This window comes from Pantherophis guttatus, chromosome 13, assembly GCF_059756535.1.
Source record: "Pantherophis guttatus breed Tessera chromosome 13, ASM5975653v1, whole genome shotgun sequence".
In the NCBI taxonomy this organism is placed as follows: Eukaryota; Metazoa; Chordata; class Lepidosauria; order Squamata; family Colubridae; genus Pantherophis; species Pantherophis guttatus.
In genome coordinates, this window is record NC_142075.1 from 8,828,945 (window position 1) to 8,842,974 (window position 14,030).

Consider the following 14,030-nt stretch of genomic DNA (forward strand, 5'->3'; position numbering starts at 1 on the left):
ACAGTATTTCAAGTGTAGTCATACCAGTGCAGTAGTACACTAGTATAAAGGTCTTCCAATGTGAGATGGAGACTAGGTTAGAAACAGTTAGGAGTGGTGAAAGACTGACTAGGTGGCTCGGTGGCTAAGACACTGAGCTTATCGATCCGAAAGGTCGGCGGTTCGGCGGTTCGAATCCCTAGTACAGGTCTCCTGCGTGAGCAGGGGGTTGGACTAGATGGCCTCCAAGATCCCTTCCAACTCTGTTACTGTTACCTACAATAGAGGCTGTCAGTTTCAATATTTAATTGCTGGTGTGCCTGAATTTATATTTTTATTTGCTTGATTGCACCGCTTAGCTAAGGAACTGTAACTAGAGTCTAATATTGGTGGCCAAACAATTCCAGGGCACGGATCCATGGAAAGCATATTTATTTATTTATTATTATTTATTTATTTATTTATTTATTTATTTATTTATTTATTTATTTTTATTTATTATTTATTATTTATTTATTTATTTATTTATTTATTGGTTTGATTTATATGCCCCCCTTCTCCGGAGACTCAGGGCGGCTTACAATGCGTTAAGCAATAGCCTTCATACTTTTGTATATATCTGCTTAGTAGGGCTTTTGGTCCCTCCTAAGCGGTGTTCTTTTTTATACAAAGTCAGCTTATTGCCCCCACAATCCGGATCCTCATTTTACCTACCTCGAAAGGATGGAAGGCTGAATCAACCTTGAGCCTGGTGAGATTCGAACTTGCAGTAATTGCAGGCAGCTGGTGCTATTTAACAGCACTTTAGTCTGCTGCGCCACCAAGGCTCTTAATATCAAGACATGGTCATATTTAAACCCTCCCACCCCCCCACGACTAATTGAATTGAACTGATTCAGAAAGAAGAGGAGGAGGAAGGGGGAGGAGGACGTCGCTAAGAGCCAAACACATCTTGAGTTTAATGTACAATCAAGCTGTTTAATTACTTGGGAGTCTAATTGTTTGCCCAGTGATTATTTCTCCCTGTCTAAGCAATAGAAACCCATCCTTTCCCTTTCTTACTATCGGGTGAGGATCCAATAGAAGGCAAGGGAACCCAGCAGCAGCTGTTCCAAACGAGGACCAGAGCACATCATAAACCCCCGCCATGGTCGTGCTTTCAAAACGGTTTCCCCGTGGCGAGAGATTCCCACCACCGGTTCTACTAACTGTTTGCAACTATTTAGCACCAGAATTGCTGCAACCATATTGTCTTTTGCAAGACCTCTGCTGGTAATAAGCCAGCCGTATAGAACGGGGGGGGGAAAGAGGGGGGGCAGAGTGGAAAGAGAGAGAATCTCGTAAAGCTTAAGGAGGCAATCCATTCAGGAAACCCAGAGGAGATATCACAGAGAAGTCAAAGGAAGAATCGTTCACGGTGGGAGTAGCCACTTGCAAAGAAGCAGCGGGGTGGGGTGGGGGGGCTGAGAAGTTTGTGGCACCGCCATCTTCACGGGGCCTGTGTGGCTGAGAGAAGTCCCAGGCTCAGAAATTTTGCATTTGTTAATCGCTTCCTGTTGCATTCAATGAAACAAATATTGCTCTTAACGTTTCCCGCCAATAGAATTTCAGTAAAATTTTCATGGGCAGTGATAGAAGAATCTCTTACTTTGGATTCTCCGATTATAATTGATTTCCAAACCGTTTTGAAGTCGATGTGGTTTTGAACCCGAGCTCCAGATGTGCGGCTGTGAAAATATTTACAGACCCCTCGCATCCTGGACATAAACTGTTTCAACTCCTACCCTCAAAACGACGCTATAGAGCACTGCACACCAGAACAACTAGACACAAGAACAGTTTTTTCCCGAACGCTATGACTCTGCTAAACAAATAATTCCCTCAACACTGTCAAACTATTCACTAAGTCTGCATTACTATTACTATTAGTCTTCTCGTCCTTCCTATCACCCATCTCCTCCCACTTATGACTGTAACTTGTTGCTGTATCCTTATGATTTATATTGTTTCCTAGTATGATTCGATTGCTTATTTGTACCCTATGACTATCATTAAGTGTTGTACCTTATGATTCATGATGAATGTATCTTCTCTTTTTATGTATACTGAGAGCGTATGCACCAAAGACAAATTCTTGTGTGTCCAATCACACTTGGCCAATCCAAGAATTCTATTCTAATTCTATTCTATTATAATTGATTTCCAAACCATTTTGGAGTCGATGTGATTTGGAACCTGAGCTCCAGATGTGTGGCCAAATCACAGTTTGGTTATCAAAGATGCTGATGGCGGTGTCATAGGTGAAGTTGACTAGAACAAGATGTTCTTGGGAAGTCATTTTAGTCCACTGTCCTCTAGCTAATTTTTCCTGCTTCCAAAAGGGAGGTGGAGAAGGAGAGAAAGGAGGGCAGATGGCTGACCTCAGCAGTAGGAATACTGCTGTCATGGTAGCAGTATTCCAATATTTGAGAGGTTGCCACAAAGAAGAGGGGCTCACCTTATTTTCCAAAGCATCGGAAGACAGGGCAAGAAACAAGTAATCAAGGACAGAAGCAACCAGGAATTAAGGAGAAACTTCCTAACAGTGAGAACAATTAACCAGTGGAACAACTTGTCTCCAGAAGTTGTAGGTGTGTCATCACTGGAGGATTTTGGGAACAGACTGGACAGTCACTTGTCTGAAGTGGTATAGGGTCTCCTGCTTGAGTAGAAGACCTCCAAGGTCCCTTCCAACTTTATTCTGAATTGAAATCTTCTTTCCCCTCCTTTTAACACCTCACTGGTTCCATGGGGAAGCAGGAATCTGCCCCTCCACCCCAGATAAAGGGAGACACCAGAGGTAGAATCTACATATCTGAGAGTGATTTTCCTTTCCAGATTTCACATGAACCTCAGGATCAAAGCCCAGGGTAGGAGCATCCCAATCTGCATATCTGCACTGGATGGACACACGCTAAAACCAACACGTACACAAACCACACCTCCGAGTTCACACCAAGGGCCAGTCCCCGTATAAAACCAAGTCCCTGGACCTCATTTTCTCTGTAGCTACCCTCCAAAAACAAATCTCTTTGTTCTTGGGAATAAAATGAATCTCCTTTCTCTAAAGTATGTCTGCATTTCATTTTGGATTTCTCCATTCAGTTGCCCAGACTCCACCCCACAAGGGATTATGAGGTCATTAAAAGATGATGATGATCTTCTGCTTGAAGACATGGAGACACCAGTGTTAAGCAACTGAAGAAGATCATGGAGGATCAATGACTATTTTGACAGTTAGCTGCTATTTTCTTAATCATTGAAGGACAGTTGCTGGAGAAGACTTGTGGAAGAGGACAACCATGTTTCTGCCCAAACTGGGAAGCTCTTTAATTGTGTCTGGATTGTACCACTACATCTCACAGAATTATCTTGGAGTAGTTCTTCCAAAATTGGGCAGGATTCTGCCCAATTAGAAACCCTGTGAGCTCGTTCCTGTTGTTGACCTACACAATGCTTGAGTGAGATTTTTGAGAAGCTTCCGTTCTCAGGTTCTTGATGGGAAAAAACCACAACGATTAAAATATTACACAAGAGAGAGATATCCGCAGAGTTATCTAGAGAGTCACCATTCTACATGGTCTTCCAAAGCTTTGCAAAACACATTTAACCGTAATAAAAGAAGACAACTTACATTCCCAAAATTTCTTCATGCTTTTTGTTATCTTTTCCCCAGATCTCAATTTCCAATACATCTTTCCTGTCAGAGAAGTAGTGAAAATCAAACTGTTCCCTCCACTGCGGATTTGCGCTCTTGCACAGTGTCTAGAAAACACAGAGTGGTAAGATTTATCGTTCTTTCAAAGGATTGCAGCTTTCAGATTTTTTTTTTAAATGTACCACTCTGAAAAAAGAGAGGCAAGCTTTAAAGACCAACAAGTATGAAGAGGGAACAGCTGTCTTCAGCAACACAGTAGGGAATAATAATAATAATAATAATAATAATAATAATAATAATAATAATAATAATAATAATAATAATAATAATAATAATAATAATAATAATAATAATACCTTAACAGTTCCTAGGTCCTTGGTTAGGACTTGAGCTGCTGAGCTATTAACCAGCCTCAAAGGCTGTGAATCTCACTAAAGAGTAACTAATAATAATAATAATAATAATAATAATAATAATAATAATAACAACAACAACAACAACAACAACAACAACAACTTTACTGTCATTGTACGTGTATACACATTATACCCATACAACGAAATTCACTTAACACGCAAAGACCAAGTCCAACACACATAACAATCCCCAAACACACCCCCACCCCTAGACCACAATTCCTCACCCCTAAACCACCCAAACATCCACACAACAGACCAAGTCATGCTGTCCAACAGCTCACTGATGGTGGCCCTTTAGTTCATTGTTGAGTGCAATTATAGCTCTGGGATAAAAACTATTCAGAAAACGTGTGATCCGAGTTTTAATTGTTCTGTATCTTCTGCCAAAAGGCAAAAGTCCAAAAAAATTGTAAGCAGGATGGGAAGAGTCTCTGAGAATGTTATGCAACTTCCTCAAACAGCGAGATGCGAAGATGTCATCCAGGGCTGGTAGCTGGAGTCCGATGATATTCTGGGCAGTTTTAATGATTCACTGTAGAGCTTTTTTGTCCATTACAGAGCTGCTCCCATACCATGCAAGAATGCCGTATGTCAGGACACTCTCAATGGTGCTGCGATAGTAGGACAGAAGTAGATGCTGAGATAGATTTATCTTCCTGAGCATTCTCAGGAAGTACAGCCTCTTCTGTGCCTTCTTCACAAGCATGTTAATGGTTAATGAAATGGGGGGGGGGGGACACCACTTTTTATACTACATGTGGGAGAATTTAAACTTCTGACACCGAAACCAAAGGGCCGTGCATACTTGCATATTCGGGGAACCAGCAAGTTGCTTCAGAAGGCGGAGAGAACTGGGACAGAAGCTATCCTTGTTTTCATTCCATTAAATCCAAACGTATTTAATACGGTTAGTATAATTACCCTATTAAACACAAAGGCTTTTGTGGGGGGCTTGAAGCATGATGGGTGTTATAGCCAATGGGGACTGTCTATTTGGATCAGAAAGGCCGGAGAGGGGATAGCAGCTCTCCAAAGCTTATTTGTCAGTAGACAAGAGTGTTGGTAATTCTCGGTTTTGCTTGTTTTCTGATATCAGCATTTTGGGCAGGTTGGTATCCTTTAAGTGCCTGGACTTCAAAGCCCAGAATTCTTAGCTGGAACCATGCTGGATGGGGAATTCTGGGAATTGAAACGGACTTATCTGGAAGGTGATTCAGCCGAGGTAAGAGAAAGACACTTGTCTATGACAAGTGGCGCAGTGGTTAGAATGCGGTACTGCAGGCTACTTCTGCTGACTGCCGGCTGACTGCAATTTGACAGTTCGAATCTCACCAGGCTCAAGGTTGACTCAGCCTTCCATCCTTCCGAGGTGGGTAAAATGAGGGCCCAGAGTGTTGGGGGGCAATATGCTAACTGTAAACTGCTTAGAGAGGGCTGCAAAGCACTGTGAAGCGGTATATAAGTCTAAGTGCTATAGCTACTTTCCTTCCTTCCTTCCTTCCTTCCTTCCTTCCTTCCTTCCTTCCTTCCTTCCTTCTTTCCTTCTTTCTTTCTTTCCTTCTTTCCTTCCCAGTGATTAGAATGCAGTATTGCAGGATAATTCTGCCCACTGCCAGGAGTTCGATCCTGACCGGCTGAAGGTTGACTCAGCCTTCCATCCTTCCGAGGTGGGTAAAATGAGGACTCAGATTGTTGGGGACAATATGCTGGCTCTATAAAGTGCTTAGAGAGGGCTATAAAGTACTGTAAAGCGGTATATAAGTCTAAGTGCTACTATATGGCTAAGGAAGTAGATCCTGGTTGAGTTGTAGGAATGACAGCTAAGCAATAAAAACAGGTTCATGAACTATGGTGGCGCAGCGGTTAGAATGCAGTACTGCAGGCTACTTCTGCTGACTGCCGGCTGCCTGCAATTTGGCAGTTCGAATCTCACCAGGCTCAAGGTTGACTCAACCTTCCATCCTTCCGAGGTGGGTAAAATGAGGGCCCAGAGTGTTGGGGGGCAATAGGCTGACTCAGTAAACCACTTAGAGAGGGTTGTAAAACACTGTAAAGCAGTATATAAATCTAAGTCCTATTGCTATTGTTACCTCAGAGTTCTCCAATCTTTCCGAGTTGGAGGCCCGGAGTGGGTGGAGGGGGGAAAGGTTTTGTGGGAAGGAAGGAGCAGGCATGCGTGTGTACGTGTGTAAATACCCACCATTCCTGCGAGGGGCCATGAGTGCCCGCGACACTTCCGGCGACGTAAGTGCAAATGAGCTGCGAGTGCCCGCGTGACAGTCACGAATAGAGCTGTGCGCATGCGCAGATTTGCATGCAGCGGCCAGCTACTCATGTGGCCCAGTGGCCAATAGGTTGTGGCCCAGTAGTGGGCCACGGCCCACAGTCTGGGAACCTCTGGTCTACATAGAAAGACTCCCGTTTGTTATATGATATACAAATCCGTATATTAAATTATACTTCAGGTGTGACTGACTTTCCGATGGACGGATTTTCTTCAAATCACACCAGTTGGCAGCAGTCCTGTCTCAATCATGCTTACCTTACTTTTGAATTTTTCCTGGCCCATTCTCAACAAAACGAAGATGTGGGTCATGCTCCCCATGGGGATATTCCTTCCTTCCAGTAAAGCCACAGTAACTGTTCCATTCCACAACTGGTTTTTTTGCAGCGTGTCTACCAGCCTGCTGGCTCTCATGAAGCTCGCCTAAAATTGGGGGGGGGGGAGAGAAATATTACAATTTGGGAAGCTAAAAAGCAGGAGTATGTTCCATGAAGACTCAAGAAGAGATTGGATAACCATTTGTCTGAAATGGTATAGGGCAGTGATGGCTAACCTTTTTGCCATTGCGTGCCAGGAGGGGGGAGGGGGGTCATGCGTGCACTTGCCCACACCTGTAATTCTATGTGTCCCGCCCCTGTGCATGCACGTGCAACCCACCCCACTCCGCCCCGCTCCTGGCAAGCGATGGCCCGGTAGGCCCGTTTTTCTCTATCACCTGGCTCCAGAGCCTCTCTAGGCGTCTGGGGAGGACAAAAACAGCCTTCCCCACCTCCCCAGAGGCCTCCAGAGGCCAGAAACGGCCCATTTTCCAATTTCCGGTGGGACCGGAAGGCTCAAAAAGCACGCTGGAGCTGAGCTCACGTGCCCACTGATATGGCTACGCGTGCCACAGGTGGCACATGTGCCATAGGTTCGCCATCACGGGTATAGGGTTTCCTGCTTGAGCAGGGGGTTGGACTAGAAGACCTCCATCCAAGGTCCCTTCCAACTCTGTTATTCTAATTCGATCAACCAGGCCAAAGGTGTCTAAAAGTTGAATCTCAGTAACTGAAACTGAAAGCAGGAGTGTACAGCCTCACCAAGAGGAAGAAGCAAAATATTCTATTTGTATTCTGTGATATTCCTCCATACACTTATCTACAAACTGTTCCACACAGTTTCTGCTTTTATTGACGTATTTAAATTGGGGGGGGAGGGACATTAAAAGGTACATTTATTTTGTCTCTAAATGTGACTGTTCTCCTGGACTTTCCCTCAGGCATGAGGTTTAGGGGTCAGTTGTGCCCATCGTTGTGAGTTTGTGCTTCCTGATTTGTCCTCAGCTATCATTATTCTTATTATTGCCCTTGGTTGGTTTGGTTTTTAATGCTATGTACGCTACGGGTCACGATTGTGAGATGGGTGATTACATCATTGATTATGTAAATATATAGATTTTCTTTTAAAAAATGTTCTGAATTGCTTAGGTGTTCCACAGCATCTTTCCAACGCCTCAAAGCTGACTTTGTTAGGCTTTTTGGTTGTCTCTTTTGAATGGTACTGTATGTAGATGTCGTTTATCTCTATGTGCCTGTTGATGGCCGATATGTTTGAGTGCTGAGCTTCCAGCAATTCTCTTAGCGTTTTTCAACTTCATTTGGTCCATTCCTTAGCAACCCCTCCCTCCCTCCCTCCTCCTCCTCCTCTTCCTTCTTCTTCTTTTTGAACTTTATTATTTTTATTTTTGCAAATTTTCATTCATAAACATTTTCGAAAAACAGTGCATTGTCAGAGTATCATTTACAAACAGAACACAACCAACAAGAGTTGGTAGTAAATCTTAGCACAGAAACTAACAGCAATAGTAATAATATAATAGCAGTAATAATAATATAGCCAAAAAGTTTAAACTAGGTTTCTTCTTGCATTAGCTTATTTACATTTTTATCAATTACTCTGTTTATAGTTATATGCCTTCTTACTTTCAATACTTATAATATTAACATTCATCATCTTACTGTCTCTAATTTCTACCTCTTTTTCTCTATCCATTCATAAAATTTATTTCATGTCCAATAGTATTCTGAATCTTCTTTATCTTTAATTTTTAAAGTTAGTCTGTCCATTTCAGCACAGTCCCAATTTTTATCTAATTACAACCTCGTCCGGTGGGATGGTCATATTTTCAGCTACCCCTCCCTTCTAAAGCATCCTTCCTTGTTTTCAGATCTTCACTAAGCTTTTTATAAAGTCACATTAGCTACTTCTACCACCCCTATTTTTCCCCATCTTAGAATTGTTTGCCAACTCCCTCACTTCCAGCTCCTTTATGTGGTAGCTTTTCCTGCCCTGCAATTCCGCTTATCACTGCTTTGAGATTAAAACCCTTCTTATTAACAGAAGGATACTCGGAGGAATAGCTGCAAATAGAGGCTGGTCCATTTATTTATTTACAGAGCTGGTAGGCCACTCCAATCTACCAACAGTGAAGAGCGTACAAGCCTCTGATGTATAATTGGTTTCAAACCATATAGTCAGTGTAAAAAAAAAAAACCAACCCAACTACTACATAATGTTCTGATGGAACTGGGGATCCTGAATGGAGGCATTCACCATAACAATAAAAGACTCAATCTCCAGACCCAAGAGGAAGTGACAATTAAGCAATCACCTGGATTTGATGGAACAACCAGGATCACCACCGGTTCGCTGCCCATCCATGCACCCTGTGCGCACACATGCACAGTGAGCACACATGCACAGTGCGCACCAAGAAGACACTTGCATACGCGCAAACACTGTGCGCGCCAAAAGCGTGCTTTGCGTGGGGAAAAAAGACTTCACTAGATAAGTAGAACAGCGAGGGGGGGGGAACAGCTGTTCGGTGTGATTTAGCTTTGCTAGAAAGCAGGATTTCCTGCTTTCTAGCGAATATAAACCCCGCGGCACAGCTGATCATCGGAAATACCGGTTCAGACAAACCGGTAGCTTTTTTAAACTACAAACCGGGACGAACCGGTAGTATTTCACCCCTGGTTGTCGCCAATTTCCTAAAAGGCAGGAGGGAAAAGTGTGATCACACATTGGGGGAGGTGGGGGAGAGCACAATTTCAGAGGAACTGAGAAGGTACACATGTGACAATTCTCCAATCAAGGGAAACTTCCTGGGCAGACAGATGTTCCTGGGGGAAAGTGGTCCCTTGAGATACCCAAAAGATGAAAGGCTTAAAGGCAGGGGTGAAATGCTCCCGATTTGGACCGGATCGCCCGAACTGGTAGCGATGACGGCGGGTGGTTCAAAAAAAAGAAAGAAAGAAAGAAAGAAAGAAAGGAGAGAGTGAGGAAGGAAAGAAGGGAGGAAGGAAGGGAGGGAAGGAAGAAGAAGGGAGGGAGGGAAGAAAGAAGGGAAGGAAGGAAGGAAGGAAGGAAGGAAGGAAGGAAGGAAGGAAGGAAGGAAGGAAGGAAGGAAAGAAAGAGGGAGGGAGGGAGGGAGGGAGGGAGGGAGGGAGGGAGGGAGAAGGAGGTGGAGAAAGAGAGGGGGGGAGAGAAATGTCAGCCAAAGATCAAAGCTGCAATCAGCCAATTGCCTAACAAGGAAAAGCCGGTGCTTCCTCGAAATCCATTCTACAGTAAAGTAATTGTGCAGCTCCCCATTTTTTTGGTTTTTTTGTTTTTCCAAATGGGCTGTTTGTCTTGGAAAGCGCTCGTCTTCCTCGCTTGTCCATAAAAAAGCCAGGCCCGCTCAAAAGCTCTGGGAGGCTCCGTGAACATGGCATCGAAGGCTTGGCCCATTAAAAAGGACCGGGAGATTGCTTCCATATGGCCAGACAGCAGGAGAGGGAAAGGGCCAAAGTCTACAGCCGGCTACATTTGGCTAGGAGCTCCTCGGTCTTTCCACGGACACTCGTTGCATTACAGAAGAACATCTGGATTATTGCTTGTAATGTCCCTGGGAAATATCCGCTCCCCCATCAAAGGGCTTTATCTATCTCGGCTGCACTTTGAACATTTCAGCGCATAAGGCAGCCGGGTTTGATGCAGCGCTTGCCATCCAAAGCCATTCCTCCCACTGCTTTTGAACTCACACACGCTAAGCCTCTCTGGGTTGTTGTTTTTTTCCTCTTCCCCTTCCCCTCCTTGTTCTGCAGGGGGAGGAAAGGGGGTTTTTGAGAAGGGTTCCCAGAAAGGCATAATAGATACCCCACACTTTGGAATTGCTTGGTTTTTTTTTTTTTTTCTTGAAAGACTCGATGTGTTTACAGGAATGAAACAACTCACGAGAGGGGAGGAAAGGGGTGGTGGGAAAGGGAGAAAAAGAAGAGCGCAGGGAAAGGAAGGGAAGCGAAGGGAAGGGAAGGGAAGGGAAGGGAAAGGAAGGGAAGCGAAGGGAAGGGAAGAGAAGGGAAGGGAAGGGAAGAGAAGGGAAGGGAAAGGAAAGGAAGGGAAAGGAAGGGAAGCGAAGGGAAGGGAAGGGAAGGGAAGGGAAGGGAAGGGAAGCAAAGGGAAGCGAAGGGAAGGGAAGGGAAGGGAAGGGAAGGGAAGGGAAGGGAAGGGAAGGGAAGGGAAGAAGAGAGAAAAATACTTGGGGGTTTTGAATCAAAAGCAGCATCGCTAGCCAGAAAGTAGGCTAGTAGAGGACTGCCTTTTATTTAGGAAGCTGATGTACAGTCGTGGAATAGCAGGCAGATTTTGGAAGGGCCTCCAGATACTATCGGGAAACAAGCTGTTAAAGCAAAAAATGAATCTTCCCATCTCACATGCAGGATAGGATAGGATAGGATAGGATAGGATAGGATAGGATAGGATAGGATAGGATAGGATAGGATAGGATAGGATAGGATAGGATAGGATAGAATTAGAAATAGAAATAGAAATAGAAATAGAAATAGAATTAAGAGAATAGAAATAGAAATAGAAATAAGAGAAGAGAAATAGAAATAGAAATAGAAATAGAAATAGAAATAAGGGAAGGGAAGGGAAGGGAAGGGAAGAGAATTAGAATTAGAATTAGAATTAGAATTAGAATTAGAATTAGAATTAGAATTAGAATGAAGAGAAGAGAAGAGAAGAGAAGAGAAGAGAAGAGAAGAGAATAGAATAGAATAGAATAGAATAGAATAGAAGAGAAGAGAAGAGAAGAGAATAGAAGAGAATAGAAGAGAATTAAGAGAAGAGAATTAGAAATAGAAATAGAATTAAGAGAATAGAAATAGAAATAGAAATAAGAGAAGAGAAATAGAAATAGAAATAGAAATAGAAACAGAAATAGAAAGAAGGGAAGGGAAGGGAAGAGAATTAGAATTAGAATTAGAATTAGAATTAGAATTAGAATTAGAATTAGAATTAGAATTAGAATTAGAATGAAGAGAAGAGAAGAGAAGAGAATTAAGAGAAGAGAATTAGAAATAGAAATAGAAATAGAAATAGAATTAAGAGAATAGAAATAGAAATAGAAATAAGAGAAGAGAAATAGAAATAGAAATAGAAATAGAAATAGAAATAGAAATAGAAATAGAAATAGAAATAGAAATAGAAATAGAAATAGAAATAGAAATAGAAATAAGGGAAGGGAAGGGAAGGGAAGGGAAGAGAATTAGAATTAGAATTAGAATTAGAATTAGAATTGGAATTGGAATTGGAATTGGAATTGGAATTGGAATTAGAATGAAGAGAAGAGAAGAGAAGAGAAGAGAAGAGAAGAGAAGAGAAGAGAAGAGAAGAGAAGAGAAGAGAAGAGAAGAGAAGAGAAGATGGAAGGGACCTTGGAGGTCTTCTAGTCCAACCCCCTGCTTAATTAGGAAACCCTATACTGGTAGTCCTTGACATACAACAGCTCATTTAATGACTGTTCAAAGTTATAATGGCACTGAAAACGGGAATTATGACCGTTTTTCACAGTCACGACCAGAGGTGAAATCCAATTTTTTTTACTACCGGTTCTGTGGGCATGGCTTGGTGGGCGTGGCTTGGTGGGTGTGGCAGGGGAAGGATACTGCAAAATCCCCATTCCCTCCCCACTCCTGGGGGAAGGATATTGCAAAATCTCCATTCCCACCCCACTCTGGGGAAGGATATTGCAAAATCTCCATTACCACCCCACTCTGGGGCCAGCCAGAGGTGGCATTTGCCAGTTCTCCGAACTGCTCAAAATTTCCCGCTACCGGTTCTCCAGAACCTGTCAGAACCTGCTGGATTTCCCCCCTGCCTGGCTTGATCCAAAAGTTTCGTTATCTGTTGTGCTTTGCTTAGATCTTTCCCAAACCCTCAAACGCAAAACTTCTGATGTGTTGAGACGCTGCTACGGCGAAAGCTGCCCCAACCGAGATGAAGACGTCTTTCAAACGCCTTTCTTTTCAAAGATGTGACAGGGGGGACAAAAAGACCTGTGAAGAGGTCAAAGCAGCAACCCAACTCGAAAGGAAAATGGTTTGCGGCTCTTGTCGGATGCCTCGGTCCCACCTCACCCCTAGCTCTGCTCATTAGGCAGGATAACCATTCCGGAGAAGTATTTTTCCCATAGGAGGGAGGGAAAAAAAATTAGACAAATGAAAGGAGGCAGCTGAACACTCATGCAGTAGAATTCCATAGTTGTTTAAAATGCTTCAACAGGACAATAGCCCAAAGCGGAATTCTGGAGATGGACAAATAAAAATAAGACAGCCAGTGAGGTGGGACGGGGGATGCAGCCACCGGAGGTGTGCATTGCACGCACACGCACCCAGAAGGGAGACGGGCGTCTTTCTTTGGCCTTCCTTCAATTCCTATTCTTTTCTCCGGCCAATTTATCCAATTATTTGGACACTGGGGTGGCAATCAATTTGGTTTGGCTTCTGCACACGTGGCATGGCAAGGAGAAAAAGCCGGGAGTTCAGATCCCTAGAGCAAGAACCCTTCGCCCGCTCGGTGCCCACTGAGTGTGCAAAGCATGCCCCACGTTGCAAAGGTGCCCAGCGCTTACACAAAGCAAACCTGAGATTAGAAGCTCTAATGAGGCTGTTGACAACTGCCTCTTGCGTGCAAAATCTCCCAAGGCCATCTCCACTGGCCCAGAAAGCAAGAAATCGGTTTCTACTTTCTTTCCTTCCCATCTTCCACGAATTTCGTAACGGGTTTATTCTGGTTATTACCGTCTCACCCGCCGTCAAAATACTGCTGAAAACTCACATGGGGATGGAGAAAACGGAAAATTAATTCAATGTTTACCCATTATCGTCACTTATGCCACGATGAGAGAAACTAAGTCCTATAAATGCTGGTATGTTGCCAGAGTCACTTGATTTGAGAAAGAGGCAGTGCAAAATAAATTAATAATCCAAACAGTGGTAATTGATTGCTTAACGGACAAAAAATAACAAAAAAACAAACAGTTCCTTTAGCATTAATAGATTCAGTAAGGAAAAACTTCGGCTGCTAGAATAGGGAATCCCCATGGTTTTAAGCTGGTGAATATATTTGATGGTTTGGGACAGGGGTCTGCAACCTTAAACACACAAAGAGCCATTTGGACCCGTTTCCCACAGAAAAGAAAACACCGGGAGCCACAAAACCCTTCCCGTGCCTGACTATTTCTTGAGCAGCCACAAAACTGGCATATGTAGTTGAACTAAATGTTCTGTTTTCTTCTGAAACTTTTTTTTTCTTGGATTTCTCCATGGTTGGCCTACTGGGGGGT

General features: G+C 43.3%; 1 protein-coding gene across 3 annotated transcripts in view; it reads right to left on the reverse strand.

The window, feature by feature from the left end:
• Positions 1 to 14,030, reverse strand: part of MCTP2 (multiple C2 and transmembrane domain containing 2) — a 170,179-nt gene that overhangs the window by 85,894 nt on the left and 70,255 nt on the right. For all 3 annotated transcript variants that reach the window (XM_060694771.2, XM_060694772.2, XM_060694770.2), the window contains exons 9-10: positions 6,638 to 6,802; positions 3,653 to 3,783 (exon numbers count right to left, since the gene is read on the reverse strand). In XM_060694771.2, the coding sequence (XP_060550754.2) occupies positions 3,653 to 3,783; positions 6,638 to 6,802 (296 nt within the window). The remainder of the gene's footprint in view (positions 1 to 3,652; positions 3,784 to 6,637; positions 6,803 to 14,030) is intronic.